Consider the following 25,696-nt stretch of genomic DNA (forward strand, 5'->3'; position numbering starts at 1 on the left):
CATGTACAGTGTACGGCACTTAGACAGGGATGCCAAAGCTATTATGTAACTGAGGGAAAGTTTGGATATTTCCTTGCTTCAAGCTGATCATCATGAAACTCCAGCACATTAACTATGACTACTATGCCGTTAGTATAACCTTCCATATTATGTAATATATCATCTATTCGCATAAACTCACCTTATTCCACAGCGCTGACTATAGAACATAGTCACACATATCTCACCTTGTCCCCAGTGTTTTTCAGTCTCAGGCATAGTGACACACTTACAAACTTGGATTCACTCACTGGGTGTCTCGTATTTACACACTGGTTTTATCTATGACCCACAGGCGTCACATGCAACACAATTATTTAGAGGAGCTAAGTGTAGCTAAACCCCCCGAAAAACTCACAAATACACGCTCTGTCTGTAACAAACTGTCCTACATTCATGACCTCTTTATTTCTCGAAAACTTTCCTTTCTGGGTCTCACAGACACATGGCTGACACAGTCTGACACCTCCTCCCCTGCTGCTCTTTCTTATAGCGGATTTCATTTAACTCACACACACCCCCCGTCCCGGCAGCAAACATGGTGGAGGAGTTGGTCTTCTCCTATCAGACACCTGCTCCTACAGCCCAACTCCACTGCCACCCTCCATTACACTCACTTCATTTGAAGTAGACTCTCTTTGCATCTACTCTCCCTCCAACCTCCTACACTTTCTTTCTGTTGACATCCCCACTATCATCATGGGTGACTTCAACATCCCTATTGACACCTGCCACTCAGCCGCCTATAAACTCCTATCACTCTCTTCCTCCTTCGGCCTCTCACAGTGGTCTTCCGCTCCCACCCACAGAGATGGTCACACTCTGGATCTTATCTTTACCCGCCTCTGCTCCCTATCTAACCTTCCTAATTCGCCTCTCCCCCTATCCGACCACAACCTACTCACCTTCTCTTCACTGGTCTCTTCTGCTGCTTCCCCCATCCACACTAGCACACCCCCGCAGGAACCTTAAACATCTTGACTTTTGCTTGCTTTCTGACTCTCTTCTGCATTTCTCTACCATTTGTTCCCTCCAAGACCCAGATACTGCCACCACCCTATATAACAACACAATAAGTAGAGCTCTGGACATTGTTGCCCCCCTCACACACAACAAAACCCGAAAAATCCACAGACAACTCTGGCACACCAACCTGACCAAAAAACTCAGACAAGCTTCCAGGGCTGCTGAGCGGTGATGCAAGAAATCCCACTCTAAGGACCACTTTACTATGTACAAGCAATCCCTCCTCATTTTCAAATCCTCACTCGCTGATGAAAAACAGGCCTACTTATCTCTCATATCTTCCCTGTCCCACAGCCCTAAACAACTTTTTAACACTTTTAACTCCCTCTCCTCTCATCTCAGCTGAAGATTTTGCCACATACTTCAATCAAAAGATAGTCAACATCAGAGAAAGCTTCAGCGCACAGTTCCCACAGACCCTCTACACAACTGCTCAGTCCTCTTCTCCCAAAACCCGCTTCTCCACCATTACAGAAGAAAAACTCTCCACTCTACTCTCCAAATCACATCTCACCACCTGTGCACTTGACGCAATGCCATCCCACCTCATTCCTAACCTCACCACAGTGTTTATCCCAGCCCTAACTCATCTCTTCAACCTATCACTCTGGTGTCTTCCCCAATGGTTTTAAACATGCTACTATTACACCCATCCTCAAAAAACACTTGACCCATCTTCTTTGTCCAGTTATCGCCCCATATCACTTCTTCCATATGCCTCAAAGCTACTTGAGCAACATGTCCATTGTGAACTGTCCTCTCATCTCTCCTCCTGCTCCCTCTTGACCGGCTACAATCTGGCTTCCGACCCCACCACTCAACTGAGACTGCACCCACCAAAGTCACCAATGATCTACTAACAGCCAAAACCAAAAAACATTACTCTGTCCTCCTTCTCCATGACCTGTCCTCTGCTTTTAACACTGTCGACCACTTCCTTCTGTTACAAACTCTCTCATCTCTTGGCATCACTGACCTGGTCCTCTCCTGGATCACATCATACTTCACAGAGCGGACATTTAGCGTCTCCCACCACCTCCTTGTCTCATTCCCTCTCTGTTGGTGTCCCACAAGGCTCTGTCCTAGGACCTCTGCTCTTCTTCATCTCCACTTTCGGCCTGGGACAGTTCATAGAGTCCCATGGCTTTCAGTATCACTTTTATGCTGACGACACACAAATCTACCTCTCTGGTCCAGACATGACCACCTTACTATCCAGAATCCCACAATGCCCATCTTCCATATCCTCCTTCTCCTCTCGCTTTCTAAAACTTAACATGGATAAAACAGAATTCATCATCTTTCCCCCAACTTGCTCAACCGTCCCCCCCCCCCCCCCCAACAGACCTATCATGATCAATGGCTGCACACTCTCCCCGGTCAACCAAGTCTGCTGCCTTGGAGTGACCTTGGATTCTGCCCTCTCCTTCCGACCGCATATCCAAGACCTTTCCACCACCTGCCGCCTCCAACTAAAAAACATCTCCCGCATCCGCGCTTTCCTCAACTTTGAGTCTGCGAAAATGCTTGTACACGCCCAACTGCAACATCCTCCTCTGTGGCCTTCCATCTAGCACTCTCGCACCCCTCCAATCTATTTTTGCTGCCCGACTAATCCACCTCTCAGCCTGTTACTCCTCTGCCTCTCCCCTCTGCCAATCCCTTCACTGGCTCCCCATTGCCCAGCGAATTCAGTTCAAAATACATACAAGGCTGTCCACAACCTGTCCCCTCCCTAGAATCTCTGATCTACTTAACCTGATACATCTCCGATCCTCACAAGACCTCCTTCTCTCCTCTCCTCTTATCACCTCTTCCCACTATAGCCTCCAAGATTTCTCCCGTGCATCCCCCACACTCTGGAACTCGCTACCCCAACATATCAGACTCTCACCTACAGTGGAATCCTTCAAAAGAAACCTAAAAACCCATCTCTTCATATAAGCCTACAACCAGTGACCCTGCTGCCTCTACAGGGAGTGCAGAATTATTAGGCAAGTTGTATTTTTGAGGATTAATTTTATTATTGAACAACAACCATGTTCTCAATGAACCCAAAAAACTCATTAATATCAAAGCTGAATATTTTTGGAAGTAGTTTTTAGTTTGTTTTTAGTTGTAGCTATTTTAGGGGGATATCTGTGTGTGCAGGTGACTATTACTGTGCATAATTATTAGGCAACTTAACAAAAAACAAATATATACCCATTTCAATTATTTATTTTTACCAGTGAAACCAATATAACATCTCAACATTCACAAATATACATTTCTGACATTCAAAAACAAAACAAAAACAAATCAGTGACCAATATAGCCACCTTTCTTTGCAAGGACACTCAAAAGCCTGCCATCCATGGATTCTGTCAGTGTTTTGATCTGTTCACCATCAATATTGCGTGCAGCAGCAACCACAGCCTCCCAGACACTGTTCAGAGAGGTGTACTGTTTTCCCTCCTTGTAAATCTCACATTTGATGATGGACCACAGGTTCTCAATGGGGTTCAGATCAGGTGAACAAGGAGGCCATGTCATTAGATTTTCTTCTTTTATACCCTTTCTTGCCAGCCACGGTGTGGAGTACTTGGACGCGTATGATGGAGCATTGTCCTGCATGAAAATCATGTTTTTCTTGAAGGATGCAGACTTCTTCCTGTACCACTGCTTGAAGAAGGTGTCTTCCAGAAACTGGCAGTAGGACTGGGAGTTGAGCTTGACTCCATCCTCAACCCGAAAAGGCCCCACAAGCTCATCTTTGATGATACCAGGCCAAACCAGTACTCCACCTCCACCTTGCTGGCGTCTGAGTCGGACTGGAGCTCTCTGCCCTTTACCAATCCAGCCACGGGCCCATCCATCTGGCCCATCAAGACTCACTCTCATTTCATCAGTCCATAAAACCTTAGAAAAATCAGTCTTGAGATATTTCTTGGCCCAGTCTTGACGTTTCAGCTTGTGTGTCTTGTTCAGTGGTGGTCGTCTTTCAGCCTTTCTTACCTTGGCCATGTCTCTGAGTATTGCACACCTTGTGCTTTTGGGCACTCCAGTGATGTTGCAGCTCTGAAATATGGCCAAACTGGTGGCAAGTGGCATCTTGGCAGCTGCACGCTTGACTTTTCTCAGTTCGTGGGCAGTTATTTTGCGCATTGGTTTTTCCACACACTTCTTGCGACCCTGTTGACTATTTTGAATGAAACGCTTGATTGTTCGATGATCACGCTTCAGAAGCTTTGCAATTTTAAGAGTGCTGCATACCTCTGCAAGATATCTCACTATTTTTGACTTTTCTGAGCCTGTCAAGTCCTTCTTTTGACCCATTTTGCCAAAGGAAAGGAAGTTGCCTAATAATTATGCACACCTGATATAGGGTGTTGTTGTCATTAGACCACACCCCTTCTCATTACAGAGATGCACATCACCTAATATGCTTAATTGGTAGTAGGCTTTCGAGCCTATACAGCTTGGAGTAAGACAACATGCATAAAGAGGATGATGTGGTCAAAATACTCATTTGCCTAATAATTCTGCACGCAGTGTATATACCACCATGACCAACTTTACCCTCACCTACTGTATCCTTCTCCCATACCATGTAGATTGTAAGCCCTCACGGGCAGGGCCCTCTCTCCTTCTGTACCAGTTTGTAACTCGTCTTGTTTATGCTTAGTGCAATTGTCTGTATTATGTATGTATACCCCTTTTCATATGTACAGCGCCATGGAATGAATAGCGCTTTAATAATAAATAATAATAATTTTGGACACCAGCATTAATAAATGCTCCCCATAAATGTTGTTGGAATGTCAAACCATTATATTTTAGTAAATGACGCAATTAAGATTAGTGCAAACTGTTCACAATGGTACAAAAGAGACAAAGTGACATTCTGCTTGTTACTAATCTTTAAAGGGGTTAGCCACCTTTTGGGGTTTTCTTGACATCCCCTTTCCCTCCTGTACAGACCTGCAAAGGGAAGCTTACTTACCTGCTCCCTGCTGCTGGGTCCCAGCTCCTTCATTCTCCGGACTCTGCCTCACTCAGATACCCCACTCTCAACATCCACTTTGACACTGCTGCAACGAATCACTGGGCACACCAGTAATCTGCTTCCCTTGCATCATGTCAACTGGTCACAGGATGCAAGGAGGGCAGGTCACTACTGCAGTGGCATCAAAGCGGATGTTTACAGGGGGGACATGTGTGAGGCAGCCAAGGCTGGGGAGCGAAGGAGCCGGCGGTGTGGAGCAGGTAAGTTTGCTTACATTTTCAGGTCTGTGCAGGAGGGGGGTTTGCAAAGAACAAAACAAATGGTGGCCAACCCCTTTAAATGAGGCTTAGGCTGGCCATAAACATCAGATATGTAGCTATTTGCGTTAAAGCTATCTGACCCCTCAATACACATGTAAGCTCGGCTTGGCCAAGCATTCATGTGTCGTGAACAGGATGGGGGGGATGAAAGCAGCCACTAGACACCTTTGGCAGTAGCTTATCACTCCAAGAACCAAAGGATAGGGCAGTTGAAATCCAAGAAAAGGAAAGATAAAAAAATTGGAGAACAGAGACAATAATTACAATCTGAGGCCCCCGGATGGAGTTAAGGACCTGATATCATAGCAGTGCTGTAATAATGTATATAGTAGTGACTGCTTTACGTTATGAGCTGTGCATTGTCATGTGGTGTCTTTAATAGGATCTTTCTTCTCCAAGACAGGAAGGCACGTAAGGTGACGTATGGATTTTCTGACACATTGCACTTATCCTCTGTTGTCCAGACCTCCAAACCAATCAATGCAATGCGAATCTTCAGAGCCCTGTAAAACTGAACAGAGAGCTCCTATCAGTATAAGGATGATTAGAACATGCTGCTGAACTCCAGAAGCAACCATCCTATAATAAATTCAATTTTTTATATTTTATTTTATAATATTTCCAGTACAGGGGTCTTCAACCAGCTTTTCCAAACTGCTGAATTGCACATCTTCCTAATTATTTACTGATATTGAAGCCAAACAGGCCATACAGCTGCTATTGGGCCCAAGCGGAGAGTAAAGCAGCTCAGGTTTTCCCCAATGGGTTGAGGGGAACTGAACAAAGTTGCTTCTCTTCATAGGCTCTTTAACCCGTTTGCTACCAGCACCATACATATACGGCGCTGGAGCGATGGGCAACCATGGTGCCCGCGGCTAATCACCGCGATCGGCATTATTGCTTTTGGTTGCTCGCGCTTCTTACCGGCATCCTCCGTGGTCAATGAGGATGCCGGTAATTGAATTCAATACGCTGGGTCTCTCTGAAGAGACCCAGGGTATTAAAGTTGCAAAAAAGTTTAAATCACCCCCCTTTCTGTAGAATAAAAAAATAAATACATAAATAACAAAAAATATAAACATCATGGACATGACCGCATCCGAAGACGCCCATACTATTAAAATATAGAAACATTTTTCCAATACGGCGAATGGCCAATTTGCTATTTTCTCATCGCTTCTCTTACCCAATAAAATGTAATAAAATTTGATCAAAAAGTCATACACACACTCCAAAATGGTATCACTAAAAACTACAGATTGTCCCGCAGCAAATGAGCCCCCACACAGTTCAGTAGATATAACTATTAAAAAAAAGTAATGGGGGTTAGAGTATGGGGATGTAAAAAAAAAACTAAAAAAAAACTTTTTTCCCCCCAAAGTTTAAATTCATCTTTACACTATTTAGACATAAAAAACCTATACATATGTGGTATCGTTGTAATCGTAATGACCCAGAGAATGAAGGCACAGGTCAGTTTTGCTGCAAAGGGACTGCAGTGGGAAAAAAAAACTTGTAAAAAGGTTGTTATTTTTTTCCAATTCCACTGCATTTGATATTTTTTTTCCTGCTTCCCGCTACATTACATGCCATATTAAATGGTGGCACTAGAAAGTACAACTTGTCTGGCAAAAAATAAGCCCTCATATAGCTATGTGAACACAAAAATAAAAAAGTTATGGCTCAAGGAAGATAGTGAAGAAAAATGAAAACGCAAAAACAAAAAAACCTTTGGTATCCTAAGGGTTAACATTGTAAGTGGAGCAAGAAAACAAACAAGGGAGACTTTCACCAAACCTCTGTCCTACAAACAATGTGTGAGTGGCAAACACTATGGATTCTTACCCCCCAATTATTTCATGGTATTGCCAGCACATGGTGGTAAATGATAAATTTTGTCGTCTATCTATACCCCTGGATGTATTGCAGCATAACTGGGAAAATTCTAAGGGACTTTCTGTAAACATTTTAGAAATGCCATACACTGACATGTAATGGCATAAGACACCTCTATATCACTTCAGGGCTTACCTTAGTTTACACGGAGATGCTCCCTTGGTGTCTGTGGGTACTAATGTAAATAAGACTCATCATCTATAGCTTCCCAAAATCTATCACCTGGAAGAGCACCTGTGCACTACCTTATAAATTGGTCCTCCACACTTCATTCGGTGCAGTGATACGCACCTCCCGGAGGCCTGCAGCTTGCCCTTATTGCATTTGGCAGCATGTAAGTGTACAGTTCATCACTGCTTTTCCTTTTTCTTTTCTTTCTTCTTCTCTTTTTAAGATGTTAGACTTGGGAATGGTGTTATATCTATGCCATCTGTCTTTATTCCACTCCATTCCTCACTGTAGGATTCACATGTGGCACCTACTCAATACATTGCAACTACAGGCCTGCATCACGTAACGTTGACCATTGATTTTATCATTTTGTGTTATCAAAGTTTTCATCAATCTTTATGGGTATCACATTGTTTACTTAAGGGCCCGGGACAATTTCCTCCCTTAACAAGAGTTGTAAACCACAGTGTACTTGTGTCAGCAGAGTGATCAAGCTATCAGGACTCCGCTGCAAGGTGGTGGGAAACACATTAAGAGACCATCAACGCAGTTCAGGACAGGTATTTCTAGAAGCCTGCATTATACAGTGGACAACTACAGCCACAGGTGGCAGGGAAGGGAATCCAGACAGAGACATTGTCAGCTAGGAAAATTATGTCATCTTCTGCCACATTGCCAGCCACCATACCTCATTATCTGAGAGGAGAAATGGCACTTTGTACGAACTGCTGATGAATGTGCTGCTATCTGTTTTTGCACTCAGTAAAGAAAGACGTTCCTTGTTCTACAATGTCTGCCTGGTTCCTTCACATTTCCTTTTTTCACTGCACCGAACACCAGGAAGCAACGGCATAGGACACTGTGACGCAACATAACCTCACCAGGGCAACTACTACTCCCATCCTCTGCATCGGCTCCTCAAGGGCTTACTGCACAACCCCTATGCAAGCTATATATAACCATATAACTACACTGCTCAAAAAAATAAAGGGAACACTTAAACAACACAATGTAACTCCAAGTCAATCACACTTCTGTGAAATCAAACTGTCCACTTAGGAAGCAAAACTGAGTGACAATCAATTTCACATGCTGTTGTGCAAATGGGATAGACAACAGGTGGAAATTATAGGCAATTAGCAAGACACCCCCAATAAAGGAGTCGTTCTGCAGGTGGTGACCACAGATCACTTCTCAGTTCCTATGCTTCCTGGCTGATGTTTTGGTCACTTTTGAATGCTGGCGGTGCTTTCACTCTAGTGGTAGCATGAGACGGAGTCTACAACCCACACAAGTGGCTCAGGTAGCGCAGCTTATCCAGGATGGCACATCAATGCGAGCTGTGGCAAGAAGGTTTGCTGTGTCTGTCAGCGTAGTGTCAAGAGCATGGAGGCGCTACCAGGAGACAGGCCAGTACATCAGGAGACGTGGAGGAGGCCGTAGGAGGGCAACAACCCAGTAGCAGGACCGCTACCTCCGCCTTTGTGCAAGGAGGAACAGGAGGAGCACTGCCAGAGTCCTGCATAATGACCTCCAGCAGGCCACAAATGTGCATGTGTCTGCTCAAACGGTCAGAAACAGACTCCATGAGGGTGATATGAGGGCCCGACGTCCACAGGTGGGGGTTGTGCTTACAGCCCAACACCGTGCAGGACGTTTGGCATTTGCCAGAGAACACCAAGATTGGCAAATTTGCCACTGGCACCCTGTGCTCTTCACAGATGAAAGCAGGTTCACACTGAGCACATGTGACAGACTTGACAGAGTCTGGAGACGCCGTGGAGAACGTTCTGCTGCCTGCAACATCCTCCAGCATGACCGGTTTGGCATTGGGTCAGTAATGGTGTGGGGTGGCATTTCTTTGGAGGGCCGCACAGCCCTCCATGTGCTCGCCAGAGGTAGCCTGACTGCCATTAGGTACCGAGATGAGATCCTCAGACCCCTTGTGAGACCATATGCTGGTGCGGTTGGCCCTGGGTTCCTCCTAATGCAAGACAATACTAGACCTCATGTGGCTGGAGTGTGTCAGCAGTTCCTGCAAGACGAAGGCATTGATGCTATGGACTGGCCCGCCCGTTCCCCAGACTTGAATCCAATTGAGCACATCTGGGACATCATGTCTCGCTCTATCCACCAATGTCACGTTGCACCACAGACTGTCCAGGAGTTGGCAGATGCTTTAGTCCAGGTCTGGGAGGAGATCCCTCAGGAGACCGTCTGCCACCTCATCAGGAGCATGCACAGGCGTTGTAGGGAGGTCATACAGGCACGTGGAGGCCACACACACTACTGAGCCTCATTTTGACTTGTTTTAAGGACATTACATCAAAGTTGGATCAGCCTGTAGTGTGTTTTTCCACTTTAATTTTGAGTGTGACTCCAAATCCAGACTCCATGGGTTGAAAAATTTGATTTCCATTTTTTTATTTTTGTGTGATTTTGTTGTCAGCACATTCAACTATGTAAAGAACAAAGTATTTCAGAAGAATATTTAATTAATTCAGATCTAGGATGTGTTATTTTTGTGTTCCCTTTATTTTTTTGAGCAGTGTATATATATATACCCATAATAGTTAAAGGGTTTCTGTCACCAGAATTAACCCTATTAAACTAGCTGACATTAGCTATGTGCTAATGTCAGCTGAACCTAACTAGTCTATTCCTACTTTTATCTATGCCCCCGTTACTCTAGAAATATAACTTTTATAATATGCTTATTAGCCTCTAGGAGCAGGGGGGGCCACCTCTGGCCACGCCCTGCTACACTAGATTGACAGGGCCAGGCAGCGTTCACCTCCTCCTACCGGCCCTGTGCGCTGGGGAAATCTTGCGCCGTTCAGCACGGCGCAGGTGCAGTGAGGAAGTGCAGTGAGGAAGCCTGCGCCAAATACTTAACAGGACGGCGCAGGCGAGAGATTTACATGGCAGACAGGGCCGGCAGTAGGAGACCAGCACTGCCTGGCCCTGTCAATCTAGTGTAGCAGGGCGTGGCCAGGTGTGGGAGAACGGAGCCTCTAGGAGCAGGAGCAACAACCCCCACCTGCTCCTAGAGGATAATAAGCATATTATAAAAAATATATTTCTGGAGTAACGGGGGCATAGATAAAAGTAGGAATAAGCTGGTTAGGTTCAGCTGACATTAGCACATCGCTAATGTCAGCTAGTTTCATAGGGTTAATTCTGGTGACAGAAACCCTTTAACATGCCAGTAGACAACACATAAAGGTAATAGTAATGACAATAGTAATATAAGTAATTGTGATAATAATCATATTGTTCATACCTTATCTATATAATTGGTAACTTCAAGCATCTTGTGCTGAGTACGCTCCAAGTCAAAGTCGTGTTTCTGGAACTGAATGTGAAAACACAAATCAATGCAAATGAAATATACAACCTTCAAATACATACTGTAGTTGTCAGTGCCAGCATGCATGTACATGTACTGATTACATTTATAGATGGCTGAGAGCTGGAAAACCTCAGAACCACAGCAGTATTTAACAGGCTTTCCTGTAAGAATACTGCATAGTGAGCCTATCATTAGCTCAGCATGTTGACTCAGCAGCTGAGGGCTCTGGCAAACATAGTACTTTGGTTTATGTCCACCATTTGGTTTCTAGGTCCAAGACTCTGTGCTGATTAATGTCATTACATTCTTCAGGAACAGAGCTCTAGATCCATTGCTTCACCTCAGACAATGCCTTCACCATGGTTTGTCTGTGAACCCTGGCCAATAAATTACATGCAGGCAGTGCTAAGAACTTTGTGATGCAGTCTGAGGAAACTGGAATAGAACATGCTCTATAAGTGTTTCTAAAAGAGACCTATGGTCCTCAAAAAAAAACTGAAGTTGAATGACCCTATTGACTACAATGGGATCTGAGTGCTGTCCTAGTCTAGTCCATGCCGACAGCAGTGTTCAGGAACATCGCCCATCTGAATGGAGCTTTAAAGGGGTTTTTCGGGGGAGAAATAAAAAAGTCTGGATTAAAAATTAAAAAGAAGCCTTACTACCACAACGGTGACCCCCTCAGCCAGTGATTGGCTGAACAGAACAGGTGTGGAGTCAGGACCAGGCAGCGAAGAACATCAGGGACCTATACAGCATTTGGAACGGCAATGGCTGGTACTGATGAGGTGAGTAATACTTCTTTTTTTTTTTTTTTACTTATTCCGGCTCTTTTTTTAAATAAACTTTCTACCCCCAGAAAACTGCTACAAATAATAAAAGTCTGACCGCCTGCAGCCACCACCAGGGGGAGTTCCTAGCATGGGAGCTCTACAGTCTTACAATTCTGCTCATAAGTGACCTGAGCTTGCACAGTAGACATGGCTGTTGGGCTCTATTTGGTGAAATACTCTTCTGAAAACTTGTAGCTATGATGCTTGGCCAATAACTTTTCTTCATTTATGGCTGCCAGTACTGGGCTAATAAGCTGTCATGTCCTATCTGCCACAATGTTAGGGGAAACAGCACTCCAAGCAGGGTATATGAAAAAATAGATATGCGGGTGCTCTCCACTAAGGGGTTTGGTCCAACTCACCCCAAGTACGACATCCAAGATAAGAAGTTGAAGCAGCATCCATAGATATTCAGAAGTTGGTATGTGATTTATTGCAGGTATATACCATATGCGAAAGGTTCTACAGCCAAAACGTTGCATCTGGTATATACATGCACCTGCAAAAACCACACACCAACTTCTGAAAATCTATGGATGCTGCCTCAACTTATCTTGGATGTCCTATCTACCATCATCAGTAAAGATGGGTAATGTATGTTACTATGTTACTATTACTGTACTAAGTGTATAATTTCCAGAAGAGGCACTGTTATGGGGGCCAGTAGCTGTATGGGCCACCTGCCCTGAGTTGATGGATACATGGGTATTACTGAGAGAGCTATTACAGAGTGGAAGTCAATTTTCTGAAGTCACTTGCTGTTGACAGTGGTCATGGCAGAGGGACGTTATTCAGTTATGTTTTAGGCCTCCAAGTTAAATTTTTATACCCCTTAGGCTTCGTTCACATCACCGTTCAGCCTTTCCGTTCTCCTGCTCCGTTTAGGAGTAGGAGAACGGAAAGGACGGAGAAGGCACATAACTGAGCCAAACGGAGCCCTTCGGACCCCATAGACTATAATGGGGTCCGTTATCTTTCCGCTCAGAAGATGATTTTGGAGCGGAGACAAAAGATGTGCATGCAGGACTTTTGTATCCGCTTCAAAATCATTTTCTGAGCGGAAACATAACGGACTCCATTATAGTCTATGGGGTCCTAAGGGCTCCGTTTGGCTCAGTTATGTGCCTTCTCCGTTCTTTCCGTTCTCCTGCTCCTAAACGGCGCAGGAGAACGGAAAGGCTGAACGGTGATGTGAACGAAGCCTTACTCGTGTACATCTCCATTACAGCATGGAAGACAAAGTGCCATAAAAGTTATATATTACCTTTGCATTCCCATAGAATCAGTCCCAAAAAGAGTAAAAAAGCAAGTGTGAACAGGCTCACTGAGGATCCCTCAGGGGCTGCTCTGCTTGGAACATTCACATGGCACAATCTGAGCCATCTCATGGGAGGAACAAAAAATGATTCAGAAAGAACCACCCAACTGCTTTACCTCAGCGTAGTCGGCGACTAGGTAAAGTTCCACACATCTGTCCCCCTCCACATCTTCTCTCCTCACCTGCGGGACACACAAGAGGTCTGCTTCCAAACTGTAGTAATTATAGGAATTTAAAAATGTACAGGAATAGACCATGAAAATCACACTACAGGTGACAGATTTCTGATGTCATGTGTATGAGGTGATGGAAACGTGAGGGGCACTTGTTAAAGTCCCTCAATTGTCTTCAGTGAAGGGGAGTTTTTTTAGCTATTTGGGGGTTTTCTTAGGGTTTATTCACACTGTGCAGTGTAAGTTCAGCTTATGAATTAATAATGAACAGTAGTTTCCCACTTACTCTTCAAAAAGCTGTTCCGCAGCAGGTGAATGATGCATTATAAGGATTCATTTCCTCCTACTATAAGTGGTAAAGAATATTAGAAGCCACCTCAGGGTCCTGTGGCCTGTATAAGGGTTCGGTTACACAGCAAGTTTGGGGAGTGACACTTGTTGCGCACCCAAGTATCGCAGGGTAGCAGGGCAGCCATATAAATGAATGGGGTAACAGTGCAACTCGCACGTTTGTCACTACTGCAGCCTCAGAAACGCTGCTGGATTTGTGATTCTGGGGTCGTAGTCACGACCTGGGTCATACTGAAACCCTATTCATTTCTATGGTAGCACTGCTATACTACGATCACTGGGTGCGACAGCTGTCACGCAACCAAGATCTCAGTGTAGCCGAACCCAAAAAACGGTCAAGACTGAAGCCTTACACTATTATATGGTCATGAAACTGCTTGGTGACTTTAATCATATGGACACACATAGCAGATACACTGCCGATTCGGCGTAGCAGAACTATGTGCAGAACATCTGTAGTGTATACAGTGCCAACAAAGTGCTACTCTACAAACTAAAATGTCTGCTGTAGAATCTGCAAATAACTTTACCTGCGGTGCAGGTGCGGAAGTTGCACTCTGTGGTAAAACCGTAGTATTAACATTACGAATTCCACAAATGGTGCAGATTCTGCTGTTGCAGGATTCCGCCAGATATGTTGTAGGTTTCCTGCTATCTACATCTCCTAGCAACCATCAGTGGAAAACGCATTGCATCCGGATGCCGTCCGTTTTTCACTGAATCCCCATTCACTTCTATGGAACCAGAGCTGCGTGGAAAACGCAGAATATAGAACATGCTGCAATTTTTCCTGAACGAAGAAATGACGCGTGAATAACGACGATCATGGGCACAGAGCAATTGAAATGAATGAGTCAGGATTCAGTCCAGATGCTATGCGTTTGCTTCACGCATCGCACACTGACGGAAAACTCGCTCGTGTGAAAGAGGCCTAATGATAATCCACATCTAGAAGCCTTTTGCAGGAAATCTTAGAAAGTCCACTTTTACTTCCAGAGTGTAAATAACAGTCCACGTGCATGCAGAGTGTGCGCCATTCCAGCCCACAAGAGAGAGCAGATCAAGCTGAGGACACCGAGTAACATACTACAGACAGATGTTAAATCTCTGAAGTATGCAGGATCCGAGATCTCCTGGACCCGTACAGTATGAACGACGGCCAACATCTGCACTGCTACACCAGATGGCGCCTAATGAGGGGGATGTGGTTTGTTTGGACGTATCTGCAATGTGTGACATCCAAAGGCCTGCAGCTCTAATGAACACCAGAATGGACATCTGCTTCATACATTGGTCTCTCGAGAGTTCAACATGAGGAAGGAACTATTTTGACGGAAATAACGATATCTAGGGGATTTAAGCATCTTAAGGGTAAGGCCACACATTCGGGTTTTGGAAGCAAAAAGCAGAAATGAAATCAAAGAAGATGAGAAGTTGTGTGTGTCCTTTATATGTTCTCTCCTTTTATGATCAACTCCTGATTTTGACCGTGTGGCCAAACCCTAACTTTTACAAGAATATAGCTTATGCTATTTATGTTATATGCTTTGGTTTTGGTTTGGTAAGAGATGATCCAATGTCCTGATCCAATACAATTCAATGGGCAAAACTGATTTGCTGATTACTTACTTTGCCAAAACGGAACCATAAAAATGCAAAACCGATTCACCCGTTTATTCTAAAGAGAGGTGGATTGCCTATGGACTAGAATTAGGTAAATCAAATGGGGTATTCCCCTCATACATATTGTGGGGTTTCGCACTGGTAGATAGAGTAAGCGGACGCAGTACAGAGGCAAAAGACAAGTTCTTAAAGAAGAACTTCAGTGTTTATTAACACTTGAGGCAAATGCACAAAACAATGCGTTACTTTGCAGTCTTTATGTTTACTTCACACACAATGGAAAGTACATCTTGGTGTTACTTCACATAAATTGGAAAGTTCATATAAGACGAGTCACCTTGATGTCAGTTCTGCCTCCAGCAGTCCATGGCAGGCTTTAGGGGGCCTGTTTCCTCGGCCCATGGGTCTCAGCCCTCCAACCTGGCACCAAGCCTCAGGTCCCAACACAGAGATCCCTCTGCTGAGCCCAGCTGCCTATTTAAGGACTGCCAGGTGCTCCCAAAAACCCGGACCGGCAATTAAAATCCAGTCTGGTATTTGACCCTACCTGGCTGCAAATCAGCCCAGCAGCACACGCTGGGAGGAAAATACCTGTTTTCCAAGACCAATCCCCTCACTGTGTCACATACCCCCTTACCTCCCTTTGTTCAACCCTGAGGGGGTGAACACTCAGCAGACAATGTACTCGGGACAGGTCATCTGCGTTTCCCTGCAGCCGGCCTGCCCTGTGTTCCAGTGTAAATTTAAAGTTCTGTAGGAAAGGAACCATCTGGTAACCCGGGCATTTCTGTCTTTGGCCTGGCTCATCCACTTGAGAGGGCAGTGGTCGGTTACCAGGCGGAATTTTCTCCCCAACAAATAATAACGGAGAGACTCGAGTCCCCACTTGATAGCCAGGCACTCTCTCTCCACTATACTGTACCTGGTCTCAGCTGGGGTGAGCTAATGGCTGAGGAAGACAACAGGATGCTCCTCCCCGTTGACTTCCTGAGACAGTACAGCACCGAGACCTACTTCGGAGGTATCAGTCTGTACTATACACTCACCTAAATAATTATTAGGAACACCATACTAATACGGTGTTGGACCCCCTTTCGCCTTCAGAACTGCCTTAATTCTACGTGGCATTGATTCAACAAGGTGCTGATAGCATTCTTTAGAAATGTTGGCCCATATTGATAGGATAGCATCTTGCAGTTGATGGAGATTTGAGGGATGCACATCCAGGGCATGAAGCTCCCATTCCACCACATCCCAAAGATGCTCTATTGGGTTGAGGTCTGGTGACTGTGGGGGCCATTTTAGTACAGTGAACTCATTGTCATGTTCAATGAAATGATTCGAGCTTTGTGACATGGTGCATTATCCTGCTGGAAGTAGCCATCAGAGGATGGATACATGTTCTCATTCTGTTTACGCCAAATTCGGACTCTACCATTTGAATGTCTCAACAGAAATCGAGACTCATCAGACCAGGCAACATTTTTCCAGTCTTCAACAGTCCAAATTTGGTGAGCTTGTGCAAATTGTAGCCTCTTTTTCCTATTTGTAGTGGAGATGAGTGGCACCCGGTGGGGTCTTCTGCTGTTGTAGCCCATCCGCCTCAAAGTTGTGCGTGTTGTGGCTTCACAAATGCTTTGCTGCATACCTCGGTTGTAACGAAGTGGTTATTTCAGTCAACGTTGCTCTTCTATCAGCTTGAATCAGTTGGCCCATTCTCCTCTGACCTCTAGCATCCACAAGGCATTTTTGCCCACAGGACTGCCGCATACTGGATGTTTTTCCCTTTTCACACCATTCTTTGTAAACCCTAGAAATGGTTGTGCGTGAAAATCCCAGTAACTGAGCAGATTGTGAAATACTCAGACCGGCCCGTCTGGCACCAACAACCATGCCACGCTCAAAATTGCTTAAATCACCTTTCTTTCCCATTCTGACATTCAGTTTGGAGTTCAGGAGATTGTCTTGACCAGGACCACACCCCTAAATGCATTGAAGCAACTGCCATGTGATTGGTTGACTAGATAATTGCATTAATGAGAACTAGATCAGGTGTTCCTAATAATTCTTTAGGTGAGTGTATATTCCTTTTTTAAGTCGGGCGTCACCAAAACCGGGGACCCGCACAGGGCCGACTTCAAAGCGGAGAAAGCCTCTTCCACCTGATCATCCCAGCGAGCCACCGTAGCAAAGTGACTTGCGTCCCTTCAAGAACCCAGTCAATGGCGCGGCCACCGTAGCAAAGTGGGGGACAAACCTCATGTAATAGCCCACCATTCCCAAGAACGACTTTACTTACTTATCGCCTCTATTTTGTTCACTTGGGGTTGGATGACTCCGTGCCCAATGACATACCCCAGGTATTTAGTCTCCTCTAACCCTATCGCATATTTTTTTGGGTTAGCGGTTAGTCCAGCTTTCCGAAGGGAGTCCACTACGGCCTGCACTTTGGGTAGGTGACTTTCCCAGTCGGTACTGTGGATGACAATATCGTCCAGGTAAGCAGAAGTGTACCAACGATGTGGACGAAGCACAATGTCCATAAGTCGTTAAATGTCACGGGCGCCATGCATACCAAAGGGTAACACCTTATATTGGTACAGCCCCTCTGGTGCGATGAATGCAGTTTTCTCTTTGGCAGCCCCCGTCAAGGGTACCTGCCAGTACCCTTTGGGGAGGTCCAAAACCGAAAAATACCGGGCTTGTACTAACCTCTCGATAAGCTCATCCACCCGGGGCATGGGATACCCATCAAATTTTGAAATCTCGTTTAGTTTACAAAAATCGTTTCAGAACCGTAATGTCCCGTCCGGTTTGGGTATTAAAACTATAGGACTGGCCCACTCACTTTTAGACTCCTCAATAACGTCTAGTTGCAGCATTAGCTGCAATTCCTCTGAGATGGCTTGTCGCGGAGCCTCTGGCACCCGGTGTGGTTTTAACCGGACTTTTGCCTGAGGCTCAGTGAGAATGTCATGCTGAATTGTGGAAATGCGTCCGGGGAGGTCTGAGAACACATCCGTGTTCCTGCTGACGAACTCCCTGGCCTCCTGAGTCTGTTTAGAGAAGAGCCTGACAGCAATCTTCACTGCGGCAACCGCTCCCCTTGCATCAGACTGAGGGGCCAGAACCTCTTCCCCTAGAAAACTCGGCCGCGGGCTATCGTCAGTACCGGTCTCCCTATCTTTCCAAGGTTTGAGTAAATTCACATGGTACATCTGCTCCGGCTTTCGCCGCTCTGGCTGGTGTACCTCGTAGTTTACCTCTCCAACTTTTTCAATTATATTGTAGGGTCCCTGCCACCTAGCCAGGAACTTACTGTCCACGGTCGGTACCAGAACCAAAAGCCGATCTTCCGGGTTAAAGGTCCGGACCCGAGCCTGCCGATTATAGACCCGACTTTGAGCTTGCTGAGATGCCTCCATATGCTCTCTTACAAAAGGCAACACTGTTTCCATACGTTCCTGCATCTGGGTGACGTATTAAATAATACTTTTATATGGGGTGGGTTGTTTCTCCAACGCTTCTTTGGCTATATCTAACAGACCATGAGGATGTCTGCCATATAGCAGTTCGAAGGGCGAGAACCCAGTAGAGGCCTGGGGCACCTCTCGCACTGCAAACATATGATAGGGCAGAAGGAGGTCCCAGTCCTTCCCATCCTTAGACACCACTCTTTTTTACATGTTTATTAATGTTTGGTTAAACCTTTCTACCAGGCCATCAGTTTGCGGATGATAAACGGACGTCTGTAGCTGTTTGATGTGCAGCAACTTACAGAGTTCCCTCATGACCTTGGACATAAAAGGGGTCCCCTGGTCAGTCAGAACCTCTTTAGGTAGCTCCACTCGGGAAAACATCTCCATTAACTCTTTAGCCATAAGTTTGTCCGATGTATGTCGGAGTAGCACCGCCTCCGGATACCGAGTGGCGTAATCTAGGACGACCAATATGTGTTGGTGTCCTCTAGCGGACTTCGGTACTGGACCTATGAGGTCCATAGCGATTTGCTCAAACGGTACCTCGATGATCGGGAGAGGTACTAACGGACTGCGGAAAAGGTGCTCGGGCTAGTTGTTTGGCATGTCGGGCAAGACTTGCAAAATTCATCCACCTCTCTAAACACACTGGGCCAGTAAAACCGTTGTAATATCCGGTCCTGTGTTTTCTGCATTCCCAGATGACCCCCGATTACATGTTGGTGGGCTAACTCTAACACGAGTTTGCGATAAGCAGGGGACACCACCAACTGTTCAATATGTTCACCCTGCAGCTGATTTACCCGATACAGCATATTCTAATGAACCACAAAACGGGGAATCATCGACTGGGCCCCAGGTTGTTGTGGTTAACCATCAATTATTACCACATTCTCCCAGGCTCGGGATAGGGTTGGGTCCCGGTGTTGTGGTGTACCGAAATTTTCCCCAGAGACGTTGAGGTCTGCCAACTCAGGACCCGGTGGCAAGTCCTCCACGTCTCCCACCATTACACTCAGCGGGGTTGTCTCTCCCTCTTCCACCGAAGTGGCGGTTACCCCTATTGCTGGTCCTTCGGCCTCAGGTTCCCAGGGTTCTGGCCTTCCTCCTGAACAAGGCCAATCTCCTGGGTTTACCCCTGACTCACGGGTATCAGTAGCTCTCACAACCGGCCATAGGGCCGGGAAGCCCGGAAAGTCTCTCCCTATTATGAGTTCATAGTGTAGATTTGTGGCGACTGCCACCTCGTGGGTCCACCTGCCGGCTACCGTGGTTAAAGACACCAGCGCGGTGGGGTAGTCTTTTAAGTCTCCATGGATGCACATCACCCCGACCTTCCGGCCAGTATACTCAGTGGACCGCACTAGGGTAGCCCTTACTAGGGTCACTCCCTGAGTCCAGCAGCGCCTCCGCTTGAGTATCTCCGACTTTCACCTGGCACAAGTAGTCTAGAGATTCGGGGCACCTGTTGCACACAGTTTCCTGGCATATAGCGACTGACAGAAACCACAATTAGTGTCCATGGGCTCAACCCGATGAGGACAGTCATCCCTTACATGGCCAGGCTCCTGACACTGCCAGCAGACTAACGGAGCCAGGCCCATAGTGGGTACATCCCGGTGGGTTTCATCGGCTCCAATCTCCGGGCCTGGGGTGGAGATTTCCGGGGTTTGACTGCCCCCCTCCCAAGAGAACCCCCCCTGTAGATTCTTAGTAGCCTCACAGCGTTCCAGGTCCACCATCTCCAGGGCATTGCCAGGAGACACATGGACGATCCAGTGCTGGAGAGGGGGTGGCAAAGCCCTCCAGAACATATCAGCTAATAGTCGATCCAGCATAGCCGTGGGACTCAGCACATCAGGCTGTAGCCACTTTTGCAAGAGGTGAAATAAGTCATAATAGTGGGGTCTCGCGGGCTCAGCCGGGTTAAACCCCCACTGATGTACCCGCTGGGCCCGGACCAACACATTCACCCCCAGTCTTACCAGAATCTCACCCTTTACTTTCTGGTAGTCAGCCGCTTGATTGTCTGGCAAGTCGAAATACACCCGCTGAGAATCGGATGCCAGGAACGGAGCGACGACCTCAGCCCACTGGTCTCAGAGTGGTTTCTGCCTTGTAGCCACCTTCTCGTATATCGCCAGGTAGGTTTCGACATCATCTAAGGGTGTCATCTTGGGGATCGCCGCACGGACCGCTTTCCGGATATCATGGACGCTTTGGGATGTTCCTGCTGTCTGTATAGCCATCACGTGTTGTAACAGCAGCTGGTTTGTTTCTTGCTGCTGCCTGTTAGCCTCCTGTTGTTGCAGGTTGGTTTCTCGCTGCTGCTGGTTAGCCTCCACAAGAGCCTTCATTATGGCCTCCATTTTGTCGAGGGTCACGGGTTGAAATTTAGCGGGTTTAATGCAAGACATACAACCGTGCCCGGAGCAAAAGTAAAAAACAACAATACTTCGGCGATCACGCCTGCCTCACTGCTCTTGCCCGCATCCTCCATACATATTGTGGGGTTTTGCTCTGGTAGATAGGGTAAGCGGACGCAGTACAGAGGCAAAAGACAAGTTCTTAAAGAAAAACTTCAGTGTTTATTAACACTTGAGGCAAATGCACAAAACAATGCGTTACTTTGCAGTCTTTATGTTTACTTCACACACAATGGAAAGTACATCTTGGTGTTATTTCACACAAATTGACATATAAGACAAGTCACCTTGATGTCAGTTCTGCCTCCAGCAGGCCACGGCAGGCTTTAGGGGGCCTGTTTCCTCAGCCCATGGGTCTCAGCCCTCCAACCTGGCACCAAGCCTCAGATCCCAACACAGAGATCCCTCTGCTGAGCCCAGCTGCCTATTTAAGGACAGCCAGGTGCTGCCAAAAACCCGGGCCGGCAATTAAAATCAAGTCCAGTATTTGACCCCACCTGGCGGCAAATTAGCCCAGCAGCACACGCTGGGAAGAAAATACCTGTTTTCCCAGACCATTCCCCTCACTGTGTCACAATATGTATGCATATCCACGGGATATGCCATAAATGTCTGATAGTTCCACATCTAGGACCTGCACCTATGTGATGAGTAAATGAAAAAGTGGCCTCACATGTTCACTTATATCAGGTCATAGAAACAGCCCAGCAGGATAAGGGCTCATACCACAATTTTTCTGTAGAAGGGCTCATGCACACGGCCATAGTTTCTGTCTGCATCCAAACCATATTCTTTGCAGATCGGATGCAGACCCATTTATTTCAATGGGGCTGCAAAAGATGTGGACAGCACACTGTGTGCTGTCGCATCAGCACGTCTGTTCCGCGGCCCGCAAAAAAAAAAAATAGAACATGTCCTATTGTTTTGTTCGTTTTGTGGACAAGGATAGGACATTTCTACAGAAGTTAAAAAATAAATGGTGGCATGCGCACGGCTGGGATCCCTATTTTTCAGATCCGCGATTTGCGGGCATAAAAACACTTTGGACATGTGCATGAGCCTGAAATGTAATTTCCTTGTCCGTAAAATGGAAAGACATGTTCTATTTTTTTATGTGGGCCGCTGAACAGACAAAATAAATGGGTCCACATCCGAACTGCAAAAAATACAGATCTGATGCGGATAGAAACTGCAGCCCTGTGCATGAGCCTCAAGATTGTTGCTTCACTAGGTGGGACAGGGTTCAGGGGACAGTTCTGGGTAGGAATACTTATTTAGGGCTCATGCACGCAAACGTATTTTCTTTCCGCGTCCGTTCCGTTTTTTTTGCGAACTGTATGCGGGTACGCAAAAAAACCTGAAGTTATTCCGTGTGCATTCCGTTTCCGTATGTTCGTATTTCCGTTCCGCATTACGGACAAGGATAGTACTGTTCTATTAGGGGCCAGCTATTCCGTTCGCAAAATACAGAATGCACATGGACGTCATCTGTATTTTTTGCGGATCCGTTTTTGCGGACGTGTGCACAAGCCCTTAATTAGATTATCACTAATTAGAAGGCCACATACAGATCTGTGCTACGTGGATGACTTATACAGCACTCATATAAATCTATGGCGCTATACTGTGTCTGTATGCCTCAGCTTTCATTTAGTATGCTCTGTATTACAGATGTATTCTCCCCTATTGTGTATATATAGTTGTAGTTCGTATAGCATTCAATTCAGATGGCACCGCACTCACCCGATGATGAGGATGGTAGGTGGAGTTGGAGAAGTGTCTCTCTCCAGATGTCAAGTGTCCACATTTGCCTTTTCCCACTTCAAGATACTCAGCTCTGTAGATGAGATGTCGATCACTGTCTCCTGGCAATGGTTCCAATACATAGCTTACGCCATTGCTGAGTGTTATAAGTCCCCTGCAGGCACAAGAGTCAGTAAGACACATATTATGTGAATTATACACAATCTATAGAAATAACCCTCTGAATGAATGATGTTATTACTCAAAACCCTACACTACATAACAGATGACAACTGGGAAAAGGGAGAAACGGAAGTACTGCAAAAACGGTTTCAGCTGGTACTTTGTTCAGCCATATGTGTGCTACGTTTCAGCTCATACAGAGCCTTTTTCAGTTGAAGGGGTTAATATATTTCTGCTTTCCAAAAAGGCTCTGCGCACATTTGCTCTTTCAGAATACGGTCATGTGGTCACAGTTTCTTCCTATTAGGTGACGTGTCGGCACAGCTTCATGTGACAGAGCAGTCTCCCCCTTCCGTTTACGTTGATATGTTACCAATCACGTAACACCTGTGAGATAAAATATTGTCGCACGGGTGTTTAAAAAAATCGCTAAAAGGTCATAAGGATGTTATTAGATGACCTCCAATGCATATGACCACACAGAGCGGCCATGCTGTGCCTGGGATGCGCCCACCTGCGGCTGTAGGGGCTGCAACTGTAGGTTATTTACAACCCCATTTTGCTGCTGTCTTTATTGTAAGTGACCGCACAATAAACCGCTATTGCACTATGCGGTTGTGGCGTTATTGTATTTGTCTCTATGGAAAAAGTTGGCAACGTGGTGAAAAGGGGTATTGCAAGTGAAATAGTCACATTTAGGCCTCCTTATTTTTCCGTTTACGTTCCGTTTTTTGCGTACCGTATACGGACCATATACGGAACCATTCATTTCAATGGATCCGCAAAAAAAAACAGAAGGTACTCTGTATGCCTTCCGTTTCCGCATTTCTGTTTTTCCGTTCAAAGATAGAACATGTCCTATTATTGTCCGCATAACGGACAAGGATAGTACTGTTCTATCAGGGGCCAGCTGTTCTGTTTCGCAGAAAACAAAATGCACACGGACGTCATCCGTATTTTTTGCGGATCCGTTTTTTGCGGACCGCAAAATACTGAAAAAGCCATACGGTCGTGTGCGAGAGGCCTTACAGCTCATGCATACGAACTTATTTTTTGTCTGTGTCTGTTCCTTTTTTTAGGCCCGTATGTGGAACCATTCACTTCAATGGGGCCAGAAAAAAAACGGAAATGACTCCACGTGCGTTTCGAGTCCATATGTCTGGATGTCCGTTACACAAAAAAATAGAACGTGTCCTATTATCGTCCACATAACTGACATGGATAGGACTGTTCTATTAGGGGCCAGCTATTCCGTTCCAGGCCGGTATCCCTGTTTTGCGGATCCGCAATTTGCAACAACGGTCATGTGCATGAGCCCTAATAGGAATCATTGCAAAGAAGTAGAAGACCACAGGATTCAATCAGGAACATGAGTGCTGCAATATTATATATAGGGATGAGCAAATCGACTTCGGATGCTTCATCTGAAGTCGATTTGCATAAAACTTTGTTGTAATACTGTACGGAGCGGGAAGTTATTACTTCGCGAAGTCTCGCGAGACTTCGTGTAATAACTTAGTGAATTAATTATTACTGTAAAAAACCTTGGTACGTAACTCGAGTTCGGTTCCAAGTGGTACCTTGGAATATATAATATACACTGCTCAAAAAAATAAAGGGAACACTTAAACAACACGATGTAACTCCAAGTCAATCACACTTCTGTGAAATCAAACTGTCCACTTAGGAAGCAACACTGAGTGACAATCAATTTCACATGCTGTTGTGCAAATGGGATAGACAACAGGTGGAATTTATAGGCAATTAGCAAGACACCCCCAATAAAGGAGTGGTTCTGCAGGTGGTAACCACAGACCACTTCTCAGTTCCTATGCTTCCTGGCTGATGTTTTGGTCACTTTTGAATGCTGGCGGTGCTTTTACTCTAGTGGTAGCATGAGACGGAGTCTACAACCCACACAAGTGGCTCAGGTAGTGCAGCTTATCCAGGATGGTACATCAATGCGAGCTGTGGCAAGGTTTGCTGTGTCTGTCAGCGTAGTGTCAAGAGCATGGAGGCGCTACCAGGAGACAGGCCAGTACATCAGGAGACGTGGAGGAGGCCGTAGGATGGCAACAACCCAGCAGCAGGACCGCTATCTCCGCCTTTGTGCAAGGAGGAACAGGAGGAGCACTGCCAGAGCCCTGCAAAATGACCTACAGCAGGCCACAAATGTGCATGTGTCTGCTCAAACGGTCAGAAACAGACTCCATGAGGGTGATATGAGTGCCCGACGTCCACAGGTGGGGGTTGTGCTTACAGCCCAACACCATGCAGGACGTTTGGCATTTGCCAGAGAACACCAAGATTGGCAAATTCGCCACTGGCGCCCTGTGCTCTTCACAGATGAAAGCAGGTTCACACTGAGCACATGTGACAGACGTGACAGAGTCTGGAGACGCCGTGGAGAACGTTCTGCTGCCTGCAACATCCTCCAGCATGACCGGTTTGGCATTGTGTCAGTAATGGTGTGGGGTGGCATTTCTTTGGAGGGCCGCACAGCCCTCCATGTGCTCGCCAGAGGTAGCCTGACTGCCATTAGGTACCGAGATGAGATCCTCAGACCCCTTGTGAGACCATATGCTGGTGCGGTTGGCCCTGGGTTCCTCCTAATGCAAGACAATGCTAGACCTCATGTGGCTGAAGTGTGTCAGCAGTTCCTGCAAGAGGAAGGCATTGATGCTATGGACTGGCCCGCCCGTTCCCCAGACCTGAATCCAATTGAGCACATCTGGGACATCATGTCTCGCTCTATCCACCAACGTCACGTTGCAC

The 25,696-nt window shown here is 46.0% G+C and overlaps 1 protein-coding gene across 1 annotated transcript in view; it reads right to left on the bottom strand.

The window, feature by feature from the left end:
- Positions 1–25,696, bottom strand: part of ADAM19 (ADAM metallopeptidase domain 19) — a 117,694-nt gene that overhangs the window by 15,315 nt on the left and 76,683 nt on the right. The window contains exons 6-9 of the mRNA XM_040439940.1: positions 22,739–22,913; positions 13,060–13,125; positions 10,724–10,795; positions 5,718–5,884 (exon numbers count right to left, since the gene is read on the bottom strand). Coding sequence (XP_040295874.1) covers positions 5,718–5,884; positions 10,724–10,795; positions 13,060–13,125; positions 22,739–22,913 — 480 coding nt within the window. The remainder of the gene's footprint in view (positions 1–5,717; positions 5,885–10,723; positions 10,796–13,059; positions 13,126–22,738; positions 22,914–25,696) is intronic.

Source organism: Bufo bufo, chromosome 1, assembly GCF_905171765.1.
Source record: "Bufo bufo chromosome 1, aBufBuf1.1, whole genome shotgun sequence".
Classification (NCBI taxonomy): Eukaryota; Metazoa; Chordata; class Amphibia; order Anura; family Bufonidae; genus Bufo; species Bufo bufo.